Source organism: Lipotes vexillifer, unplaced genomic scaffold (genome assembly GCF_000442215.2).
Source record: "Lipotes vexillifer unplaced genomic scaffold, Lipotes_vexillifer_v1.1 scaffold43, whole genome shotgun sequence".
Classification (NCBI taxonomy): domain Eukaryota; kingdom Metazoa; phylum Chordata; class Mammalia; order Artiodactyla; family Lipotidae; genus Lipotes; species Lipotes vexillifer.
In genome coordinates this window covers 3513702-3540570 of record NW_006770037.1, presented here as the reverse complement: position 1 = coordinate 3540570, position 26869 = coordinate 3513702, and the positions used below count along the sequence as shown (strand labels likewise).

The following is a 26869-nucleotide window of genomic DNA, read 5'->3' as shown; positions in this document are numbered from 1 at the left end:
CACATGCCGTGGAGCAACTAAGCCCATGTGCCACAACTATTGAGCCCACGCACCACAGCTACTGAAGCCTGCGTGCCCTAGAGCCCGCATGCCGCAACTACTGAGCCCACACGCTGCAACTACTGAAGCCCACGCACTCTAGGGCCCACGCACCACAACTACTAAGCCCGCATGCTGCAACTACTGAAGCCCACAGGCCTAGAGCCCGTGTGCCGCAACAAGAGAAGCCACCACAATGAGAAGCTTGCGCACTGCAATGAAGAGTAGCCCCCGCTTGCTGCAACTAGAGAAAGCCTGCGTGCAGCAACGAAGACCCAATGCAGCCAAAAAAAATTAAGTCAACTACTTGGAATGGTAATGCTCTTGCTGTTTTTCTCTTCACAATATAGGAATGAGTCCTTCTTAGAAAAAAAAAAATTAAATGAAGAACTGATCAAGGAACCAGAGGGAATAACTACAGAAAGGGAAGATGCACAGGTTCCCATTACCCTATTTATTGACTATAACTTAATGCCTCAGACAAAACTAGAGAGCTTATTTTTAAAACCCTAAGAAATGTTAAAGAAATAAAAGTACTATGAAAGTGTAAAAGCTATTTTTATTGACCTATAACCAAAATGCCAATTTACACTGTCTTCACATATGGAGAGGGGAGGAAATTTTACCCAGAATTACATACTAAATTTAAATGAATACCACTTCCCCTTACCTTGCTGAGCTGCTTCATGCTCTGCTGTTCTCTTCCTAATATAGCTCTGGACTTCTTCCCACCTTCTCTCAGCTTCTTGCAGTTGAACCTGGAGAAAGGATAAGTCAGCACAAATACAGGATTCCAATTTAACGGAAAAAAAGCATCCTCTATCTTTACTGTTGTGACATAAAACTGCTTATTCCAACAACTAATCACTAGTCTCCTACATTTTAATAAGATAGGCAGATGTGCTCAGCCTGATAATATGCACAGATATTATCAGCCACTGCAATTCTACCCTCCAATACACACGATTTACAGATTGGAGATTATTTCAGAAACTCAATATTTGTGCTGATGGATCAATATAGCTACTACTATGGATATACCTGATCCACTTTGCTCGATGAGCTTTCCACTGATCTTCCTTCAGCTGATAGGCTTTCAAAAGGATAGTACCTTTATTGCTAAATTTCAGTGGGCACCTAAAATTCTTATTTTTAGGTATAGCACAACACTTCAATTATGACTATAATATTTAATGTCATTTATCTACTTATCCATATCCATAGAGCACAAACTTCCATATTTATAAATGCTACCAGCAAACACACCAGCAAGACAAATATTTACTGAAAGAAAGGACAACTATATCACTCTCCCACAGGGACCCATGAAAACTTCAAGAAAACAAAACTTATGCTATTTTCTGCATTCAATTATTCTCAAAGCCCTGTTAACCCCTACTACTCTGGAACTGGTATTAAGCTATATTGATTGTATCAATGACCGAGGTAAGAGTCTGTCAGATACATTTAACTTACAGAAATTGAACTATACGTTCAATAAATCCTCTCCCCAGTAAAAGGAGGAACAGACAATTCTACTCGTCACTCTACTCAATGTACACAGCCTAAAAAGTGCAAGAGAAATGAGTCCACTCCTCTCTCTCAGTCAGCCTGAGCAACCCCATGCGTGTCTTCCTAGTATAAGCACCTCATGACAGCAAGTGCCACTCTGGTGTCTAAAGAAACAGTGTGTGGTTTTTTCCCACTATGGCTCAAGTGAAAGCAACTGGAGCACTACTTTGTCTCGTGCTAAAGGAAAGGACAATCATCTATTCCAATGCTGGAATAAAAACAGGCTCTACTAAACTTACTGAGAAATCCAAGTTATGGATAAGCAATGTTGAAGGTGATTTTAACTACCTATCAAAAATTTGATTTTTGCCTTACACATTTAGACCCTAACCTCCATATATATGACGAAATTCTACTGTGTATGCCTGTCAATCAGCTAATTTCAATTTTCATATCTTCAAAAAGTCTTTAACTTCAAACTCAAGCCTATATTCAATTCTTTCATTAGTGTACACGTTTCTATACAGGCAGAGCACTAAGACTACAAGTCCCATTAAGCCTCAAACTACACTTCTCAAAGCTATATACACTTTAATGTCATTGAATTGAATACCTACATTATTTATGAAATGATAAAGGTAGGAATATATCACCTTCAACTGAGTAACTGCCTGCTCAGCATTCTTCTTTTGGACTTCCTCTTGCTGCAACTTCCCTGTTTTCTCAGTCAGCTCATTCACCAACCTAGCATAATCCTGGCGCAGTTTATTTAGTTCAGCGGACTGCCTGAAAACAGTAACTGGATTAGGAACCTTCCATTACTACAAAACACATATAAACAGTAAACAAAATATATTTTATATGAGTTATGCTGAGTTAGTAATTCCACTTATAGCTAAATGAAAATGAATGCTATAAGTGACTACTAATAATGAAGTTTGGTTGAGTGTAATCTGAATCATTCTGATGACAATAACACAAATTCTAAAATTACTATAAAATAATCAAGAAAAACAGATGACCATACACCATGAGCATGAATCAACAGTGTCACCCTCAAATCAGTGTTCTGAAAATCTATTAAAATCAACCAGTCAGAATATTTATTCTATGTAAGCATGCTACTAGTCTTCTCTTGGACTGTTTGTCAAAGTACAGCCCAGAGCCAACTAAATCACTATCACAAGGAATGTGTCTTAACATGCAGATTCCAGGATTCCACATCTCAGAGCCAATAAATCATAATCTTATAAGGGTAAGACTCAAGAATATGATTTTTAGCTAACATGCCAGATGTTCTTCAGAATAATGAAGTTTGAGAACTACTGTTAAATGGAATAGAAGGTTTAAAACTTGTAAATTCAGTCTCATAAATTTATAAACTGTTCCACTGGTGGCACTAGTGTTTGTCATACAGTTTAGCTGAAGAGGTTCTTCAAAAGCAAGAGGATAGTTTTAGAAAATTCATTTTAGAAACAAGTGTAAAAAACAAAAGTCTAACCAATTATTATCAAACACCATTTTGGTGACTGAAGAAAACACTATCATTCAATGAAAATACTCTGCCATTCTATTAAAAGTAAAGCATTTGCAAACATACTTGCTTTCTAGCTGGTTGGTAGTGTTGCTGACAGCATCTCTCAGTATGCCATTTTCCTGCTTCAAATGAGCTATCTCTGCCTCCATCTGCTCACGAACTTGCTGGAACTAAAATTATTTTACACACATAAGATTTAGAAAACAATGATTGCCAAAGCTAACTTCGAAGAAAATTTATTATGATGAGAATGTAAAAAATATCAATAGAATGAAGTCTGGATATCCTTTTCAAATAAATATAAACAAATGTAAGGGATAAATTTTGATAGTGACAAATACAAAGTAAACATAAGCTACCACAGCATTCAAGAATGCAAGTAGATGCCAGCTGCTATCACAGGCAAAATAAATACACTGAGATGCTGTTTTAGAACTAAAAGATGTTTTAGAACTCTTTCCTACACAATAGACTCACATAGAATTAATATGTCAATTTTGTGTTAGCAATATTTTAATGAAAGATTTTAGTAATCAAAACTTTAAAAACTGAAAACATGTTCAAAACATTTACATAAGTTACAGATTGAGCCATAGCCAAATAGATGGCAAATTCACTACACAAAACTCTACGTGCTAAAATATCTGGCTTCTTGATTTTTATTTCAGAATTACAGAATCAAAAGACAAAGAACACTGAATCTTGTATCTCCACAACCTCAATTTAGTATGTGAAATAATCTTAATAATTTTTAGTAAACCTATTCAATTAAGAAAATCAAGTCTATGTTTCTACTTTTCAGAGAACTTATCACATGTAATCTATATCCTGGCCTCTATAAGCAATCAAGTTGAAAAAAAGAATCACTTCAACACCCTTAACCTTCAATAAAAGATGTTGCTACATGTATCCCATTAATTTTCAAATGAACAGTAAGTCAGAATTAAGAAGAAAAAAGATCACACAAGGCCAGGAAAATCAGTTCTTCAATAATCTGGTTAATGGGAAAGAATATTTCAAATGGCTGGGGCCTGGGAAGATGGAGGATTGAGCCAAATTAGAGCATCGAAGTAGTGGATGCAGTGAGAACCTGAGAAGAGATTCATTCACTTCTTTATCGCTATTACTGGTATTTCCACAGAAAACACTGGAACTTCAATAGCAGTAAATTTTTCAGCAGACTACCAATGTGATCAAAGTAATATTTTGCAAATAAAAACCTGGTACTAATTACACATATTAGAAAGGAAATGAGAGACCTATTAAGGTGCTATAATTATGCTAGTATGAAATAATAAACTAGGGTCATATCTAAAACCTGAATGCAAGAATAACTCGAAATAAAGTATCTTTAAGATTTCAGAACAAACTGTAGATTGGGCAAGGGAGAGAGAAGTCAAAGATTCAAGCATAAGGATAATAATGCCTCAAAACATTAGAAAATAAAAACAACCTGACCAGAAGCAAGAGTTTGATTTTAGACATACGTTAATTTTGAGGTGACGACAAACACTTTCAAACTGAAGCATCAGCGAGCAATGTAAACAATTTCAAAAAGAAATCACTGGTCCACAAAGTCCAATTAGAGGGAGTGTTAGAAGCCCACCTGACAAGCAGACTGAAACCATGTTCTTCAAAACAACAACAAAAATCACTGGTCCAGACCTAACCGAAATCATGAAAATGGATAACCCTGTAAAAATAGGCAGTAAGCACTGAACCTTCTAAAATGTTGAAAGAAAACAGGTGAAAATAAGGACCAGAGAGAGAAGGTCACTTAGGCCAAAACCATTATCACTTTTCCTCTCTTCTCCACTCCATCATCAAGCCCTATCTACTATCTCTTTTTTATCAAACTCATCTCCTCATTATCAATGTCTGACTTAAGGTTCTTATTCTCTGACTTGGATTCCTGCAAAAGCCTTTCAACTATCCCTGTTCCACTCCACACTGCTGCCACTCTCCATACTATGCCAGAGTAATAATTTAAAATACTAATATAATCACACTGTTGGGTTGCTTAAACTCCTTCACTTGGCTCCCCAGTCTTCAGGGATATAAGGCCCTTTAAGACAAGACCTCTATCTATTTCTCTAGGTCTCTTCACTCCAGTCCTGATTCCCAAATACCACAACTCTTTACTGTATTTCTCACAAACCGTTATCACTAGACGACCTATGCTGAAAACACCTGGAGTGCACTCATTAAAAAGCACAATCCTAGGCCCCAAAAGAGACCTACCAAACCATCATCTCATGGGATGGGAAGGAATTACACCAAGTAATAAGTCTCATACCCAGCACCCATTTGTTCACTTGCTTTCCTAACAATGCCTAATTGTTTCAAAAGATTCAACACAGTCTGCTTCTCATTTCTAAAAAGTCTTCCCTATCAATCCTTCTCTTCCCCACCTCTCATCTGCACTGTTCCGAAGTACCTGGTGCTTACCTCTACTATAACAGCATATTTACTTGTCAACTTCCAGCCTCCCCAATAAGTTGCTTACTTAAGGACAGGGAGCCAGTTTAATTAGCCATTTGTACCAAAGCCCAACCCAGGGCACTTAAAAGTTTGCTAATTAAATGAATACAAATATTTAATTTTGTATTCAAAGAATGAAAATATACCTTCATCTGCATCTGTTGAGTCTCTTGGTAACTGACATGCATTTTGCTTTGAAACACATTATGTTCCTTTTCTAATGTTCCAATCCGATCTTTCATCCTTGCTATAACTACATTGCTTCTTTCTTTCTCTGCCATCATTTCCTAGAAGAGTAAATCAGAAAAAAAATATGAAAAACATGTTATTTAAAAAAATAAGAACAAGACTTTACTAAGAAGAAAACAACATCAGTAAAACAATCATGCATTCTTTTTTTAAATAAATTTATTTATTTATTTTTGGCTGTGTTAAGTCTTCGTTGCTGCGCGCGGGCTTCCTCTGGTTGCGGCGAGTGGGGGCTGCTCTTCGTTGCACTGCGTGGGCTTCTCACTGCGGTGGCTTCTCTTGTTGAGGAACACAGGCTCTAGGCATGCAGGCTTCAGTACTTGTGGCTCGTGGGCTCTAGAGCGCAGGCTCAGTAGTTGTGGTGCAGAGACTTAGTTCCTCCGCAGTATGTGGGATCTTCCCAGACCAGGGCTTGAACCCTTGTCCCCTGCATTGGCAGGTGGATTCTTAACCACTGTGCCACCAGGGAAGCCCAATCTTGAATTGTGAAATAAGTACTTGCTTAAAAAGCAAGGTCAAAGGTTTTAAAAAAAAAATTTGTCTTCTGCATCTTACCTGCTCTTTACACCAATTCCCTTCATAAACACTTAGCTGTTCTGTTTACTCATATTTCAAATGCACTTTCTGGTTTAAGAGTTAAAGACCTGAACATGGAATAAAATCCTACATTCTAACTTGATTATAAGAAAGAACATTTTTTTTTTTTTGCGGTACGCGGGCCTCTCACTGTTGTGGCCTCTCCCGTTGCGGAGCACAGGCTCCGGACGCGCAGGCCCAGCGGCCATGGCTCACAGGCCCAGCCACTCCGCGGCATGTGGGATCCTCCTGGACCGGGGCACGAACCCGCGTCCCCTGCATCGGCAGGTGGACTCTCAACTACTGTGCCACCAGGGGAGCCCCAAGAAAGAACATTTTAAAATCAAAACAAGGTAATTCTTCATTATTTCCAGGTACCAGCTCTTTTAGGGTACAGAATAGGCCCCCAGAAAAAAAAGAGCTGAGAAAAAAAGTCTTCATCCTAAGGTAAGAGATAAGGATAAGATATGTTTGTAGCAGAATAGGGAAAGTAAAACTCAGGAAGTTTTATTATCTTCCCAAGTCAAACATTAAAAGGGTAATTTCACTTTGAGTTGCAAGTATTGTGAACTCCTAGGATAAATATTAACTATTAAAGTGCAAGAAAGCCAAGCAACTTTAAAGTTATCTGCAGGTATGATCAGTCCATTTTCCCTGCTCTCAGAAACTGTTTGACAAACTTTAAGATTTTCATTTAAATAACAGTTTGCCCGTAAGAGTTCATTTACATTTGCAAATTGTTTTACTGATGCACATAATACATTTAGGAAAAAAGTATACACATCTTAAGTATACAGCTCAATGAGTTACACAAAAGTAAATAGCTTCTTTTTTTAATTTTTAAAATAATCAGAAAACTATAGCTACAGAAGACTACAGTAAAGTTTCTAATCTTAAGGAAACACTTATTTTAGCAACAACTTTGATTAATCTTAATCAAATGCAGCCAAAAATAAAATAATAAAAAAAAAATCAGGGCTTCCCTGGTGGCGCAGTGGTTGAGAGTCCGCCTGCCGATGCAGGGGACGCGGGTTCGTGCCCCGGTCCGGGAAGATCCCACATGCCGCAGAGCGGCTGGGCCCGTGAGCCATGGCCGCTGAGCCTGCGCGTCCGGAGCCCGTGCTCCACCATGGGAGAGGCCACAAAGTGAGAGGCCCGCGTAACGCAAAAAAAAAAAAAAAAAAAAATCAATCTAACCAAGTTTTCCACTGACTTTTTTTTATTTACCTCAAATTCACAGAAAAGATTTTATATTCAAATGAAGCCATTCTCATAACGTCATCAAGTAGCTACATAACGACAGTGAAATAAATCTCATTTAGTCTACTGTATTTAACACCTAAAAGGAGAAACAAGCACTTCGGGAAAAATGAGACCACATTTACTACAGAATTTCAATTATGTTCTCAGTCTACATGATTTTTTTAAATATAACTGACATAGAATATTATATTCGTTTCAAGTATACAATATAATGATTCAATACTCGCATTTATTGCTAAATCATCACCACACACAGTTACAAACTTTTTTTCTCGTTATGAAAACTTTTAAGATTTACTCTCGTAGCAACTTTCAAATATACAACACAGTATTAATAACTATATTCACCATGCTGTACATTACATCCCCTGGACCTATTTATTTTATAACTGGAAGTTTGTACTTTTACACTTGTTTAAGGCCTTTTTTTAAACCTCTCAAAGTAAATGGGATTTAAAGAACTTCACTGATTAAAAATTATATCACAAAAACCTTCATGAATAAACCACCCATGTAAGAGTTTCACATTTGGGCTTCCCTGGTAGTGCAGTGGTTGAGAGTCCGCCTGCCGATGCAGGGGACACAGGTTCGTGCCCCGGGCCGGGAGGATCCCACATGCCTCGGAGCGGCTGGGCCCGTGAGCCATGGCTGCTGAGCCTGCATGTCCGGAGCCTGTGCTCTGCAACAGGAGAGGCCACAACAGTGAGAGGCCCGCGTACCGCAAAAAAAGAAAAAAAAAAGTTTCACATTTGTCCCATAAATTGGATTTAAACAAGATCACACCAAGTTTTGTGCTTCTATAGAATAATTCTAGGTCAGAACCAATTGAAACATACTCCCAATGTCCACAGGTTTCCATTATTCAGAAATTAGTATACCTATAAGTACTGCTATTTTAAATTCACAATTCAACTGTAGGCTATAACAACATGAAAGAGTGAGACCCCATCACCACCACCTAAATTCTAAAAGAAAATTACTTTCACGTGGTATAAATCTACTGCACAAATAAATCAGGAATTATGGACAATTTCTAAAATCCTTCATTGTATCTGATTTAGAAAGTATAACCCTTAAATACAAGATTGTCTTCACCTGGGTTAACTGCTTACACCGATCCTTCAGAGCAGCAGCATCTTCCTTCAGAGCAGTAAGTAACTTGTCTTTTTCTTGAAGCTGATGTACAAGTGCAGTCAACTCTCCTTTATTTGACTACAATTGAGAAATCAATACAAAATTAGTTAATAGTAAACATCGGCTAATGAAAATTATGAAAATGAACTATCTGGTATCAAGTGTTCTTAGGCCAATGCAGAGTTCACTATTACATATAAAGTAGAATAACTGCTAAACACTGGTCAGTGAAATATCATTCAGAAAAATCACTGTATCATTACATATTCTGATGCATAAAATAGGACACATATCAATCAAGAAACAGATTTTTACAAAGAATTATGACTTCCATTTTTAAACACAAAATCAAGATAGTAATCTCTCCCTTCTCCTCCTAAAAGATCAAAAGAGGGGTATGAAATAAAATGCAAACTGAACCAAAATAAAACAAACATCTGTAACGTCAAAGCATAATATCAGGAAAGACTTCCAAAAGCAGTGGAGATCAGATGCTCAACAACCTTGTCAAAATATACCCAAGACTACAGAGGTGCCATGGGTACATAGTTCTCTGAAGTTAACAGGAATATACTGAAAGATAAAACCAACAATCCCCCATTTGACATCAGGAACAAGCACAAATATAGAAGGTAGGAATTTTCTTGGTAGGAGGTCTTAACAAGCCAGAAGTAGGAAAGAAGAAATCATACAGGTAAACTTTATTCAAAGAGAGCAGCTAATCAGTGAGGCAGAGTTAAGAGAGATCCTCTACAGTGAGACCCTCTGTAGTGAACTCTTATATGAGAAAAAGGAAAGGCTAAAAGAACTCATTTTCACACATAGCCAAAGGAGAACAGCTCGCCTTAGCCATTCATTATCAATCCCTAGCCACAGAGATGATCCAAGAGAAACACCCCTCACTGGAAGAGGAGTATTAATGAAAAAGAAATAAAACAAGGTCTATGTAAGATATGAGAAAAAAGGAAGGAAAGCAATAAGAAAAACCAAATGCCAAGTGGAGAAAAATCACCATAAAGATTGTCAAGAACAGACAAACTGTGATTAAAAAAAACGTTATCACTATGACTTTCGAAAGCCTAACATAGCAACAATTTCTAGAAAAACAAGAGCAAAGAACAGAGCTCACAAGAAATAATTCAGAGGAAAGATAAGACCACAGAAAGAGATGAAATATGAGCTGGCAAAGCCCAAAGTAGAAGTAAAAGTAACACCATCTCAGAAATACAATCCAATTAGAAGTAGCAAACAGGAAAAGACATGTTGCTGAAAACACAGGAGAAGACATAGAGTTCAGGGTGGAGAGAAGTAAATAAAAATAAGAGGAAATAAACCAAAGCTTTATTTTTTTTTAGGACAAAAATATGAAAGATAAAGACAATAGGCAAGGAAGATCCAACTTATGCTTAATTGATACCCATTATTTCAATTCTTTTAAGGGACACTGAATCTCATGATTGAAAAGACATGCTTTGCCCAAGGCAATACTGATAGAAGAGTCAATGCAAAGCCACATTATAGCAAAATTCCCATGACTTCAAAGAAGCTGAATCCCTTGATGTTTGTACAGTAGGGTGGACACTGGAAAGTCCAATAAATAATAAAAACTTGGTTGATTACCCAAAGGATGTTTTCATTGTGAGAGTTTATTTTGACAAAAATACATGAAAAGAATGCAAATTCAGGGGACTTCCCTGGTGGCCCAGTGGTTAAGACTCCAGGTTCCCAATGCAGGGGGTATGGGTTTGATCCCTGGTTGGAGAACTAAGATCCTACATGCCATGTGGCAGAGCCTTTAAAAAAAAAAAAAAAAAAAAAAAGAATGCAAAACTCAGGCTGGTCTCAGACTTCTATCCAGCGATAGGAATGTAGCGAATGGTAAAGCAAGCATGACAAATTCTCAAGGAAAGAAAGTGCAACCCAGAAAAATTATACCCCACCAAATTATCATTCAAGTACCAAGACAATAAAGCAGCATTTTAACTTGCCAGAATTTGGGAAATACAGGTTCCATAAGCCCTTCTTGAAACAATTCCAGAAAAAAAAAAAAATTTCAGCCAACCAAGAGATGAATACAGAAGCTTATGGTAAAAGAACTGGTATCAAGCTTTGAACCCAGCATTAAGCTACAGAATTAAGACTGAAACAAACATAAAAATTATAGTCACAAAACAAACATTAAATATTGTAAGGATGTGATAAACAAATGCTATAATTAACAAATGTAGAGAGGGAAGGAAGAGAGAAGGTAGGAAAAATTTTAAATAGACTTCCTCCTGTTATACAATATGGGGCCAAAATAGTTACTAACTTAGAGTTGGAAAAAAACCACATAATTGAGGCAAGTATATTTAAAGGCCAACAAGAAGAAATCAATAATCAACCAAAACTATCAATTTTTTTTTGCCTTTTCTATTTTTTTTTAATTGGGGTATAGTTGATTTACACTGTTATATTAGTTTCTGCTGTACAGTGAAGTGGATCAACTATATGTATACATATATCCCCTCCCTCTTGGACCTCCCTCCCAGCCCCCACCATGCCACACATCTAGGTCACCACAGAGCACCGAGCTGAGCTCCCTGTGCTATACAGCAGGTTCCCACTAGCTATGTATTTTACACATAGTAGAGTACCTATGTCAATCCTGATCTCCCAATTCATCCCACCCACACCTTCCCCCACTGTGTCCACATGTCCATTTTCTACATGTGCATCTCTATTCCTGCCCTGCAAACTGGTTCATCCGTACCATTTTTCTTGATTCCACATATATATGTGTTAATATACAATTCAAATACATTTTAAATGTTTTCTTACTAGTAATCACACTGAGTTAACATTTTTGAGCAATTATTTTATGCTAGGAACTCTAAGATAATACCTTATTATCATTCCCATTTTAGAGATGGGTAAACTGAGACACTGAGGTTAAGTAACTCATCTAAAGCCACAAAGCTCAAAGTGGCAGAGTCCAGATTTGAATCCAGGAAATCTGACCCTAGAGCCCAGGATCTTAACCTACACTCTAAATATACAACAGAAGTGTCTTATAGCTTAAACACAAAGGCATGTGTACATACACATAGAACATAACATCTCCTCTCCAACTCTGCAAACCCCCTCTAGCTTTTACCCTGTTTTCCCTTCCCATCTAAGCTTATTCAAAGTGGATACTATCACCTTTCCTATTCATTCATCACTTATTTATAGTCTAGTACTCCAATGAAACTGCTTTCACTAAGGATATCAAATCCATTTTTTCAATCCTTATTCTCCTTGATTGCTCTAAAGCATGTCACTGCTGATTTTTCCCGCCACCCCTGAACTCTCTACCCTCCCCAGGCATCTGTGATTCCACTGTCTCCTGCTGTTTCTCCTCTCACTATACTCTGTGGTGGCTTTCCCTGACCTTTAAATGTTGGTGCTTCTCAAGGTTCATTCCTGAACTTTCTTACCACTCTCCACATCCTCTCTGGACTAACATATATCCACTATATGTACTGGTGACAGTTGATTACTTTCCGAAATTGCCCACTTTGCAATATATTTTCAACACCAGAGAATTATATATTCAACTGTGAAATAATTATATCCATTTAAATGCTCCAAAGGATGCCTAAAACAACTTCCTAAATATTTTCATAACCCTCTACTCTCTCTTCCTTTTCAAAGTGCTCATGAATACCATTGTCACCACAATCTATCCAGTTACTCCAGAGCAAAAACAAGCATTCATTCTAGACTCTTCTTGAGCCACCATATCTAATTGGTCAGCAAGTCCTCTAACTCCTCTATCTCTATCCTACATCTATGCTTATATTCCTGCATTTATCTTCCCCCTTTCTCTGAAGTGGTCTTTATTAGGTGTGGGGATTCATCTACATCCTGGACCTTGAAATCTATTAAAAGGTCTGACCAAGAATCAATTTCCGTGACAGGAAAAGGGAGAAATTAAACTTACCAAGTCTTTCCCTGATAAGAGTGGATCTACAAGGGCACTGAGTCCCCGAAGATAAGAATAGAACCACACCATAAGAAACATAGAACAAGATTTTAATCGAAAGCCAAAGGTTCCAAGGAAAAGGGAAAAATGTAAGGTTTCAAAATATTTACTCTATTTCAAAACGTTATCTTTAACAGTTCCCAACTTCCTCCTTGGCCTGCCTAATATAGCTATCAAGGGGAGTCTGATTTACCACCCAACCTCTAGAGTTCAAAGCTGTCTCAAGCAATAAAATGACTACTCTTGCACCCATAAACCACCACCACCATCCTTAGTCAGAAGAGAAACACCTGAAGCAATTAATTTTCAAAAGCAGTGATTTCAAACAGGTAGTAACTAAATTCAGCTGGATGCTTTTCCCTGCAAGATTTTCCCAATCCTCACAAATAACCAGGAGCCCTTTTAAGATATACACTTACCCAATTAAAGTAAATCAAAAGATAAATTCTTCAATCAAGAACTTCAAGAACGTTCCTTGCAAGAGAATAATCTAACTTTGTATCCAAAGTCACACAGTTATCACACTTACTCTGATGATCCTCGAACACACTGTTTACTCTGAGCCACTGCTGGCACCACACGGAGACTGTCCAACAAGCATACTACATTGTAAAATGCCACAGATTTGTAAAACACGTTGTCAATAGATACTGGAAGTATGGACAGACATATGCCATGATAAATGCTATATGACAAAAAAAATTCAGATGGTTATGAGAGAGAAGAGAATAATTTAGACTAGGAATTCAGATTAGCCTTATGTGAGGAAATGTAAATGGAAACCTGATGGAGGAAATAACCAAGGAAAGAAGTTAGTGGGTAGGGGCTTGGGGGTTTTAGGACAGTCCAGACAGAAGAGAATATTTGGTTTTCTTTAATGAGGGGATGAGGAAAATGCCATGAGATCAGGTTATAGAGAGAGACAGACATAGGCCTTAAAAGGAATCTGGATTTTGCTTTAAGTGCAAAGAGAAAGGAACCAAAGGGTTTTTAAAGCAGTGATTTACCTCTTAAAGGCTGCCTTGCAGTTGTGTAGAAAAAATAGACTAGAAGGCTACGAGGGAATGCAGAAACATCAACTAGGAGAATACTGAAGGTAATCAAATGAGAAGTGATGGTTTGGACTAGGATGGTCTTTAATAAATGGGAGAGGATTCAATATGGTGGAGAAGGGACTTCCCTGGTGGTCCAGTGGCTGGGGCTCTGGGCTCCCAGTGCAGGGGGCCTGGGTTTGATCCCTGGTCGGGGAACTAGATCCCACGTTGCATGCTGCAACTAAGAGTTCGCAGGCCACGATGAAGATCCCGTGTGCCACAACTAAGACCCAGTGCAACCAAATAAATAAACACATTTAAAAAAGAAAAAAAAAGATGGTGGAGAAGTAGGAGGACGTGGAGTTCATCTCTCTCCACAGATGCATCAGGAATACATCTACAGATGCAACAATTCTCACAGAACACCGGCTGAAGACTAGCAGAAGACCTTGGAGGACTATAAAGATCCCTGCATAACTGGGCAGGATGGCAACAAGAAGGGAGGAGGAGGAGGAGGAGGAAGCCGGACGCGACCTGCACCCCGGGGTTGGGGGGAGGCTGAAGCAGAGGAGAGAGTCCCAAATTCGGGGAAAACCCCTCTCCGACAGGGAAATTGACTGGGACAGAAGAAAAGCATTTGAGGCTGCTGGAAGAGGGTGAAGCGGCCAATCAGTGGCAGATGGGACACAGTGAGAAATACACAGATGGTCCGTACCGTGGCCCTACGTGCCCTGGACTGGGACATGTGTTCACAGGTGTGCAAGGGGGCTGGGAGCTGGAGCACGGGGACTGGAGAACAGGCCCAGAGCGAGAATTGCTGTTGGCTGTGGGGAGATGGACTGAGGGGACGGGAGGGAGGAAATCCTCAGCAGGGAATACCTACAGAGGAAGACGGAACTGCCATGGAAAGAGGGCACTACTGCTGAGTAACACTCAGGGGGACAAGCCACTCTTGCAGCTTCTCTCTCCCCTCATGCCAGCACCTGCCAATTAGCAATTTAAAAAAGCCCCCTCAGGGATGCTCGGTGCCAGAAAAAGCCCAGCCAGGGCTGGCCCTGATGCACCGTACACTGGGCGCCAGAAAAGGCCCTCACTAGGGCCATATCTCTTGTGCCTGTGGCTGACGGCTCCCCTGCACATTTGGCACTGCCAGGGCTCCCGCGATCCAAGGAGTCATACCACCTCTGCGCTCTGTCCTCACTGGAGCAGACCCAAGATCTCCAAGGCAGCCTCAGGACCAGACTCTGTGGGTGGACCACACACAGAGGTGGGGATAAAACCAAAGCTGAACCCCAGGGATGGGGCAACTAAGGAAGAACATCGAAAACTTTCCATCAGCTGTACAAGCTGCAGATTAAATCCCCACGATCAGCTAGGTAGACCCTGCGTCCATGGAATATATGAGTAGACAATGAGTGTTCCCACAAATGAAAATGGTCTAGCTCTGGCAGCTGTGGACGTTGGGGACAAGCACACATAAGAACTGGCTCAGATCAGAGTCTGAGTGGTCTTCACAGGGCCCACAACAGGTCCAGAGACCAGCCAAGCGGCAGAGGAGGGCCTCTTGGGGAGGCGGGGGTGGGCTATGGCTCACGGTGTGCACAAAGACACTTTCAGCTGAGACCCCAGGGAAACATAATTATTACTATTAATTTTATTATATTTTGATTCATTCTGGCTTTTTTGTTGTTGGGTTTCTTTTCTTTCTTTTTTTTGTTTGTTGTTGTTTTAGGTTTTTTTTCTTTAGTTTTTTGAGATCTTCATGTTCTATAACATATTTTTTATTTTACTTTTTTATAAACTTCTATTTTTACTTTGCTTTTCTGTTGTTCTGTGTTCTTTTCCCGTATTTTTTTCTTCTTCTTTTTCTTTAATATTTTTTTTTATATTTCCATTTCTACTTTACTTTTCTGTTATCCTGTGTTATTTCTCTATTTTAATTTTTTTAAATTCATTTTTATCAGTTTGTTCTGTTTCCTTACTTTATTCTTCAGTTGGCACACTGCTTTGGTTTTGTTATTAGGTTTTCTGTTTTTGTTAGTTTTGATTCCAATTGTTTGATTTCGCTTTTGAGTTCTTCTGTTTGTCAGGTTGTTCCCTTGTTTTTGTTTCATATCGTTCTGTTTTGTTTCTTTTGCATGTATGTATGCTTCCTTGTTTCTGTTTTTGTTTGATTTTACTTTTTACCATTTTTTCTATGGTTTTATTAGTCTTTGCTTTTTTGTTTTTTTTTTTTAAACCCCTTTATTGAGGGAAGAGCAACTTGCGGGGTCTCGGTTCCCAGATTGGAAGTCAGGCCTGAGGCTCTGCGTTAGGAGCATGGAGTTCAGGATACTGGACCACTAAAGAATTCCTGGCCCCAGGGAAGATTAATCACCGAGAGCTCTCACAGAGGCCTCTAACTGAATCCAAGACCCAGCTCCACCCAACTGCCAGCAGCTCCCAGCGATGGATGCCTCTCACCAAACAACAAACAAGACAGGAACACAAACACACCCATCAGCACAGACTACCTAAAGCCATACTAAGCTCAAAGACACCCCAAAACATACCACCTGACTCAGCTCCACCTACAAGAACGCAGGCACGAGTCCCTCCCATCAGGAAGCCTACACAAGCCACTGGACCAACCTCACCACCAGGGGCAGAGAACAGAAGCAAGAGGAACTACAACCCTGCAGCCTAGGGAAAGGAGACCTCAAATACCGTAAACCAGACAAAAGGAGAAGACAGAGAAATATCTTGCAGGCAAAAGAGCAAGCTAAAAACCCACAAGAACAAATAAATGAAGAGGAAATCGGTAAACCACGTGAAAAAGAATTCAGAATAATAATAGTAAAGATGATGCAAAATCTCAGAAAGAGAACAGAGAAAATACAAGAAACGTTTAACAACAAACCAGAAGAGCTAAAGAGCAAACAAACAGTAATGAACAACACAATAACTGAAATTAAAAATACTCTAGAAGGAAACAATAGCAGAATAACTGAGGCACAAGTTTGGATAAGTGAGCTGGAAGATAGAATGGTGGAAATAACTGCCGCAGAACAGAAAAGGAAAAAAGAATGAAAGTAATGGAGGACGGTCTCAGAGACCTCTGGGACAACATTAAGCACAACAATGTTTGAATTGTAGGTGTCCCAGAAAAAGAAGAAAAAAAGAAAGGATCTGAGAAAATATTTGAAGAGATTATAGTCGAAAACTTCCCCAACACGGAAAAGGAAATAGGAAATCAAGTCCAGGAAGCACAGAGAGTCCCATACAGGAGAAACCAAAGGAGAAACATGCTGAGACACATATTAATCAAACTAACAAAATTTAAACACAAAGAAAAAATATTAAAAGCAGCAAGGGAAAAGAAACAAATAACATACAAGGGAATCCCCAATAAGGTTAACAGCTGATCTTGCAGCAGAAATTCCACAGGCCAGAAGGGAGTGGCAAGATATATTTAAAGTGATGAAAGGGAAAAACCTACAACCAAGATTACTCAACTCAGGAAGGGGCTCATTCAGATTCAATGGAGAAATCAAAAGTTTTACAGACAAGCAAAAGTTAAGAGAATTCAGCACCACCAAACCAGCTTTACAACAAATGCTAAAGGAACTTCTCTAGGCAGGAAACACAAGCGAAGGAAAAGACCTACAATAACAAACCCAAACAATTAAGAAAATGGTAATAGGAACATACATATCAATAATTACCTTAAATGTAATGGATTAAATGCTCCAACCGAAAGACACAGACTGGAGACTTCCCTGGTGGCACAGTAGTTAAGAGTCCGTCTGCCAAATGCACGGGACACGGGTTCAATCCCTGGTCCAGGAAGATCCCACATGCCAAGGAGCAACTAACCCCAGGCACCACAACTACTGAGCCTGCACTCTAGAGCCCACACTCCACAACAAGAGCAGCCACCGCAATGAGAAGCCCACACATCACAACGAAGAGTAGCCCCCACTCAACGCAACTAAAGAAAACTGCACACAACAATGAAGACCCAACACAGCCATAAATAAATAAATAAATAAACAAACAAACAAACAAGCTAGCAAGCAAGGAAGCAAACAAGCAATCATTAAAATAAAAAGACACTGACCGGGTGAATGGATACAAAAACAAGACCCATATTATACGCTGTCTACAAGAGACCCCTTCAGACCTAGGGACAATACACACTGAAAGTGAGGGAATGGAAGAAGACATTCCATGAAAATGGAAATCAAAAGTAAACTGGAGAGGCAATACTCACATCAGACAAATCAGACTTCCGACTTTAAAATAAAGACTATTATAAGAGACAAGGAAGGACACTACATAATGATCAAGGAATCAACCCAAGAAGAAAATATAACAATTAGAAATATCTATACACCCAACACAGGAGCACCTCAGTACATAAAGCAAATGCTAACAGCCATAAAAGGAGAAATCAACAGTAACACAATAATAGTAGGGGACTTTAACACCCCACTTACACCAATGGACAGATCATCCAAACAGAAAATAAAGAAGGAAACGCAAGCTTTAAATGACACATTAGACCAGATGGACTTAATAATTTGATATTTATAGGACATTCTATCCAAAAACAACAAAATACACTTTCTCCTCAAGTGCACAAGCAACATTTTCCAGGATAAATCACATTTTGGGTCACAAATCAAGCCTCAGTAAATTTAAGAAAGCTGAAATAGTATCAGCATCTTTTCTGACCACAACACTATGAGACTAGATATCAATTACAGGGAAAAAAAACTGTAAAAAATAAAAACACATGGAGGCTAAACTATACGCTACTAAACAACCAACAGATCACTGAAGAAATCAAACAGGAAATCAAAAAATACCTATAGACAAATGACAGTAAAAACACGAAGACCCAAAACCTATGGGATGCAGCAAAAGCAGTTCTAAGAGGGAAGTTTATAGCAATGTAAGCCTACCTCAAGAAACAAGAAACATCTCAAACAACCTAACCTTACACCTAAAGCAATGAGAGAAAGAACAGAAAAACCCCAAAGTTAGCAGAAGGAAAGAAATCATAAAGATCAGATCAGAAATAAATGAAAAAGAAATGAAGGAAACAACAGAAAAGATCAATGAAACTAAAAGCTGGCTCTTTGAGAAAATAAACAAAACTGATAAACCATGAGCCAGACTCACCAGGAAAAAAAGAGAGAAGATGCAAATCAATAGAATTAGAAATGAAAAAGGAGAAAAAACTGACACTGCAGAAATACAAAACATCATGAGAGACTACTATAAGCAACTATATGTCAATAAAATGGACAACCTGGAAGAAATGGCCAAATTCTTAGAAAAGTACAACCTTCCAAGACTGAATGAGGAAGAATCAGAAAATATGAGCAGACCAGTCACAAGTAATGAAATTGAACCTGTGATTAAAAATCTTCCAACAAACAAAAGCCCAGGACCAGATGGCTTCACAGGTGAATTCTATCAAACATGTAGAGAAGAAAGCTAACACCTATCCTTCTCAAACTCTTCCAAAATACAGCAGAGGGAGGAACACTCCCGAATTCATTCTACAAAGCCACCATCACCCTGATACCAAAACCAGACAAAGATGTCACAAAAAAAGATTACAGGCCAATATCTCTGATGATCACAGCTGTAAAAATCCTCAACAAAATACTAGCAAACAGAACCCAACAGCACATAAAAAGGATCACACACCATGATCAAGTGGGGTTTATCCCAGGAATGCAAGGATTCTTCAATATATGCAAATCAATCAATGTGATACACCATATTAACAAAGTGAAGGATAAAAACCATATGATAATCTCAATAGATGCAGAATAAGCTTATGACAAAATTCAACACCCACTTACGATAAAAACTCTCCATAAAGTGGGCGCAGAGAGAACCTACCTCAACATAATAAAAGCCATATATGACTAACCCACAACCAACATCATTCTCAATGGTGAAAAACTGAGAGCATTTCCTCTAAGATCAGGAACAAGGCAAGTGTGCCCACTCTCACCAATATTATTCAACATAGTTTTGGAAGTTTTAGCCACAGCAATCAGAGAAGAAAAAGAAATGAAAGGAATCCAAACTGGAAAAGAAGAAGTAAAGCTGTCACTGTTTGCAGATGATATGATACTATATACAGATAATCATAAAGATGCCACCAGAAAACTACTAGAGCTAATCAATGAATCTGGTAAAGTAGCAGGATACAAAATTGATGCACAGAAATCTCTTGCATTCCTATACACTAACAACAAAAAATCAGGAAGAGAAATTAAGGGAACACTCCCATTTACCACTGCAACAAAAACAATAAATGCCTAGGAATAAACCTACCTAAGGAGGCAAAAGACCTGTATGCAGAAAACTATAAGAAACTGACGGGGGGGGGGGGGGGAAGACACTGATGAAAGAAATAAAAGACGATACAAACAGATGGAGACATAGACCATGTTCTTGGATTGGAAGAATCAACATTGTGAAAATGACTATACTGCCCAAAGCAATCTACAGACTCGGTGCAATCCTTATCAAATTACCAATGGCATCTTTCACAGAACTAGAACAAAAAATTTTACAATTCATGTGGAAACACAAAAGACCCCGAATAGCCAAAGTAATCTTGAGAAGGAAAAACAGAGCTGGAGGAATCAGGCTCCCTGACCTCAGACTATACTACAAAGCTACAGTAATCAAGACAGTATGGTACTGGCACAAAAACAGAAAGATAGACCAATGGAACAGGATAGAAAGCCCAGAGATAAACCCACGCACATATGATCACCTTATCTTTAACAAAGGAGGCAAGAATATACAATGGAGAAAATCCAGCCTCTTCAATAAGTGGTGCTGGGAAAACTGGATAGCTACATGTAAAAGAATGAAATCAGAACACTTCCTAACACCATACACAAAAATAAGCTCAAAATGGATTAAAGACCTAAATGTAAGGCCAGAAACTATCAAACTCTTAGAGGAAAACAAAGGCAGAACACTCTATGACATAAATCACAGCAAGATCCTTTTTGACCCACCTCCTAGAGGAATGGAAATAAAAATAAACAAATGGGACCTAATGAAACTTAAAAGCTTTTACACAGCAAAGGAAACCATAAACAAGATGAAAAGACCACCCTCAGAATAGGAGAAAAGATTTGCAAACGAAGCAACTGACAAAGGATTAAGCTCCAAAATATACAAGCAGCTCATGCAGCTCAATATCAAAAAAACAAACACCCCAATCCAAAAATGGACGGAAGACCTAAATAGACATTTCTCCAAAGAAGACATACAGATTGCCAACAAATACATGAAAAGATGCTCAACATCACTAATCATTACAGAAATGCAAATCAAAACTACAATGAGGTATCACCTCACACTGGTCAGAATGGCCATCATCAAAAAATCTACAGACAGTGAATGCTGGAGAGGGTGTGGAGAAAAGGGAACCCTCTTGCACTGTTGCTGGGAATGTAAACTGATACAGCCACTATGGAGAACAGTATGGAGGTTCCTTAAAAAACTAAAAATAGAACTACCATACGACCCAGCAATCCCACTACTGGGCATATACCCTGAGAAAACCATAATTCAAAAAGAGTCATGTATCACAATGTTCACTGCAGCACTATTTGCAATAGCCAGGACATAGAAGCAACCTAAGTGTCCATCAACAGATGAATGGATAAAGATGTGGCACATACATACAATGGAATATTACTCAGCCATAAAAAGAAATGAAACAGTTATTTGTAGAGATGGATGGACCTAGAGTCTGTCATACAGTGTGACATAAGTTAGAAAGAGAAAAACAAATACTGTATGCTAACACATATATATGGAATCTAAAAAAAAAAATGGTTCTGATGAACCTAGAGGTAGGACAGGAATAAAGATGTAGAAGTAGAGAACAGACTTGAGGACATGGGGAGGGGGAAGAGTAAGCCGGGACGATGTGAGAGAGTAGCATCGACATATATACACTACCAAATGTAAAACAGATAGCTAGTGGGAAGCAGCTGCATCACACAGGGAGATCAGCTCCATGCTTTGTGACCACCTAGAGGGGTGGGATAGAGAGGGTGGGAGGGAGATTCAAGAGGGAGGGGATATGGGGATATATGTATACATATAGCTGATTCATTTTGTTGTACAGCAGAAACACACCATAAAGCAATTACTCCAATAAAGATGGGAAAAAATAAATAAATGGAAGCCACTAAAGGTTTTAAGGCAGAAAAGTGTGTTAGGAGTGTGTGTGTATGTGTGTTTAAAATAAGAATGGTCACGTCCACAATCTAATATTGAACACCAGATACCATGTCATCTTATCTCACACAAAGTAACACTTAAAAACTTGTCACCATTTCCCAATATGAGATAGATAGTACACCTGATAATAGTGAGTGTAATATAATGAGAAATTAAATATTAGCTCATGGCTTTGTTTTTTTCAAATTTTAGTCAGTCATAGCAATGATTCTATCATTCAAAGCATTTACTTTAGAACAGTAGTATTCTATACACACACACACACACGCAAAAAAGATGCCCAGGTGCTTTGAACGGTGCTATCTTCAGTCACAAAAACATTCCATATGCTATCCAGAAATCACCCGACCTTGCCTTCAGCACCTACATTCACAGGAAAGCAAGGTACAACTTAGCCAAGTGCCAAATGAGTTTAAAGTTAAATAAATCATCTTATTATAAGCAATTCATTTTTGTCAAAACCTCAGATGACTCGGACACCTGACTGAACTAAATAAGTATACTGATTAGTATGGATATATGAAATAACTTCTGAAGGCATTCCAGAACTTTTAAATGTCACTAAGTGCTTTCGGGGTATGAAGGATGGGAGTAGGTTATAACTTATTGCTCTAGCAGAAGTCTTGCTTGGTGAACGTCTAATCACTGCCCTCAAATAGGCTCATAATCTAAAATATGCTTACCTTCTTTAGAGCATCCTGTATCACACCAGACTTTTCCTTTAGCAGGTCTACAACACAAAGGGCCTCATCTTCAGAAAACATCATAGTCTTCAAGGACAGAAGAAAATCTTTAAATTTTACTTCAGCATTCTCTTTAAAAAAAAGAAAGTTAACATTTAAAAGATATAAGTAACAACTTCAGCAAAGGTAAAGCACCAAGAATTCTTGACCCAGAAAGTCAGTAACCAAGAGAAAACAGATTTACATTTCAGGTCAAACAACAATTAATGCTCTAGTCCACAGAGAAAAAGTGTTTATCATTTTTAATATAATATGGAATAATTACATTAAATAAAAATTTGCTCAACCTGCAGAATATTTTTTGTTTTCTTAATTGGAAAAATATAGTTGATTTACAATGTTGTGTTAATTTCTGCTGTACAGCAAAGTGATTCAGTTATACATATATGTATATATATATATATATATATATATATACATTATTTCTTAGATTCTTTTCCATTATGGTTTATCATGGGATACTGAACATAGTTCCCTGGGCTACACAGTAGGACCTTGTTGTTTATCCATTCTATGTATATAGTGGTTTGTATCCAAACTGCAGAATATTAAAGTGCCAGTATACCCTTACTTAAAAAAAAAAGAAATGCAAATGTCTAATATATGGTAGTATCTATACTAAATATGTTCACAAATACTCTCATTTAACTGTAATACTTAGGACTTATGAACCAAATTTTACAGATGAGAAAATAAGCTCGAAGACAATTACAAAAAGGAAGTCTGATTTTACAAACATCAAGTATATACAGCAATCCTGACATTTTAAAAATCCATGTGCCAAACATCTCCTGACTCACCCACTTCGATTCCCCTAGGGTTCTTATATTAGGCAACAGCTGCCTCTCATTAAAAGCAACTGCCACCCATTAGACCCCAAGGTGCCCAGAGCTTTTAATACTTCAGCTACATTATAAGTTTAAAAAGGCAGTTGTGTGCATGTATGAGAACAAGGGGTATATGGAAACTGTACTTTCCACTCAATTTTGCTATGAACCTAAAAGTGCTGTCAAAAAAAAAAAAAAAAACTATTAAAAAAATAATATGGAGTTCCCTGGTGGTCCAGTGGCTAGGACTCAGCACTTTCACTGCCGTGGGCCCCGGTTCAACCCCTGGTTGGGGAACTAAGATCCCACAAGCCATGTGACTCGGCCAAAATAATAACAACAATAATAATAATAGTAATAATAATAATAATAAGGCTGTTGTGAATTAGCATAGAAAACTCTGAGAGACAATAATAGAAGGGAACAGATTACCCGACAGCAAAACAGCTATGAAACTTTAGGCAAGTCAAAGTCTAATGTCCAGCTCTACAAAACTGAGAAGGTGGATTAGAAAACTACCAATAAATCTTTTACTAGATATATAAAGATTCTATTAGTCTTTTGCAATTCATTGCTTCTATGAGAAAACACACTCACTCCATCAGAACTCAAAAATGTGTTTTTTTCAATACAAAAGATTGTCACATTCTGTATCTTACCTTTATCAGCTTCAATCTTCAGTTTTTTAGCCCCTGTTTTCTGAATTCCTTCTACTTGGTCAGGTTTAATCAGATCAATAACCTCTCTCTTATCCACCACAGGATTTGAATCAGCATTATCCATCAAAGGAATATAAGTTGTTGCATGAATAAGGGGTTCATCTACCAAGACTGTAATTTAAGTTCAACAAAATCATAATTACTCAGCATTTTTTATAACAGAGTAATTAAATAACATGTAAGCACAATTAAGTTTAATGATAAATGCAGTTATTTTCAAATCTCTAATACCAGCTCAATTTGGCTTTAAATTCCTATTTTATCATTTAACAACTCAACACTCTTCTAATTAAGAAATACCAGTTCAATATTATTTTATAGCATATCATTTAGGTTACCTAAAGTGTATCACACATCTCCTCTAATAGTATCTGAAAATTTCTTCTTATACATCCCTATACATTTTAGTTAGTTCTCATGTTTCTCCTGATTTAACTAAGAATCCATTCACATTTAATTAGTGCTCAAGGAAAACTATTAATTTTTAATGTATGTTGGTACTTTACTGACCTCTTATTCCAATTGGTAATTTCTGAGTTTTTTTCCTTGCTAGATACAAAATTAGTCACTGTTCCTTGCAGATATCTTCTCATTTCTAATAGTTATGCCTCTAACTTATATGGTACATCTTACTACACTAGTTAAAACTTCCAGAACCACATTAAAAGTGGAAGAAGGAAGGCTTCTTACTTTGTTCCTAATTTTAATGGGAAAAGTTTGAATACTGAAGTCTGATATCTGTTGGTTAGAGACACAAACTTCCATACCCATATGGAAGTCTATCTATATCCCTACCTTAAAAAAAAAAACTCTGGGGCACATACAGTTCTTTCATTTAAAATCTATAATAAATATTTAATATTAACAAATATTTTGTGATAATATTTTTCTATACCTGATTGCTTGATATATCATAATTTTAATGCAAATAACAGAATTTCATCTTTTCCCTTTCCAATTTTACTATTTTCTAGCACTAGTTGATATCACAGCCCAATATTATAAAAATCACTGTTTAATCTACGTAAATTTCATAGCTAAGTCTTCTGTGGACAATTCGGAACAGATAAAAATTGCTCCATCACTTTTAACTGGATGCTTCTCATACACACATGCAAATTATGTTTAACAAATAATTAGGAATGTAGGGCAATGACAAATTTAACTAATGTTCTCAAGCATAATCTTTATGTGATATTAAAAAGTACAAATATTTCAGGAATACTTTTCTTCTATAGAGTTTGTATGCTATTAACATTATTTTCAAAACACAGTTAAGAATGAGAATATTTATAAATGCTTCTGTCCTTTTATAAACTTCATATAAAGGTCTTCACCACAAACTTATACCCTAACCATCTGTCAAAGCACAATGGGCTTGTATTAGTTTTGAAGCTGTTATGGTACACATTAAGCTGGAAATTAAAGAGCATGTGAGGTCTCTAGGTTCCTTGTCCTAGTGGACTTTTCTAGAATTAGTATTTATAAAATACGTATCTACACATTTCACCATTTTCAGTCTTTTGCTTCTTTGATGAAACCTTCTTCTTTCCTGATCCACCTTCTTGTTTAGTCTCTTGATGCAGGGGTAATGATTCTTGCTTTTTTGACGGTGCCATGAGAGGTTCCACCTTCTTATCCTGATCATCTTTATTAAAAATAAATGAAAAATCATCATAGCAAACAATGAACACACCAGAAAAGATTAAATTATTAATGAATACTTCCTAAAATGCTTTACCACCAAAATTTTAAACTCTGATATACAATTCTCTCACTTATTCTAGCTTTCTTACTCTGCCACATATGCTCTTTTAACTTCATCAGGACTTCTAGTACTTGCTCCTTCTTTTATATCCCATTTCTCAGCCACTCCTAGCCCTACTCAGCTTATAGGCATGGTCAAATCCCTTATCATCTTAAAAAATAAAACCCTTCCCACCACTGTAATCCCTAGCCCCCCACACCCACTTCCTTTTTATACTGACCAAAGAACAGTCTGTACTTCCTTTCCTACCAATCATTTCTCAACTAATTGCAACCTGATTTTTCTCTCTTCCATTATATCCATGAAAGATTTTACTCAGGTCCCTAGTGTCCCAAATGCCACATTCTACCAATAATAACCTTCAATCCTTATTTGAATTCTATTTAGCATTTCATACTATTGGTCTCTACCTCTTGAAATTACTCTCTTCTCCGTTATGCTAAGTGAAATAAGCCAGTCACAAAAGGACAAATATTGTATGATTCCACTTATATGAAGTACCTAGAATAGTCAAATTCACAGACAAGGAAAAGTAGGATGGTGCTTGCCAAGAACTAGAGAGAGGGAAGAATGGGGAATTAGTGCTTAACGGGTACAGAATTTTAGTTGGGAAAGATGAAAAGTTCTTGAGATGGCTGGTGGTGATGACTGTGCAAAATGTGAATGGTACTTTTAATGCCACAGTACTTTTTTTTTTTTTTTTT

General features: G+C 37.7%; 1 protein-coding gene across 6 annotated transcripts in view; it reads right to left on the bottom strand.

Annotated features, from left to right (window-relative positions):
• KTN1 (kinectin 1) overlaps window positions 1-26869 on the bottom strand; it is an 83276-nt gene that overhangs the window by 53109 nt on the left and 3298 nt on the right. For all 6 annotated transcript variants that reach the window (XM_007445989.1, XM_007445990.1, XM_007445987.1 and 3 more), the window contains exons 2-9: window positions 25908-26045; window positions 24338-24508; window positions 22792-22922; window positions 8753-8869; window positions 5716-5856; window positions 3152-3258; window positions 2205-2337; window positions 710-797 (exon numbers count right to left, since the gene is read on the bottom strand). In XM_007445989.1, coding sequence (XP_007446051.1) covers window positions 710-797; window positions 2205-2337; window positions 3152-3258; window positions 5716-5856; window positions 8753-8869; window positions 22792-22922; window positions 24338-24508; window positions 25908-26045 — 1026 coding nt within the window. The remainder of the gene's footprint in view (window positions 1-709; window positions 798-2204; window positions 2338-3151; window positions 3259-5715; window positions 5857-8752; window positions 8870-22791; window positions 22923-24337; window positions 24509-25907; window positions 26046-26869) is intronic.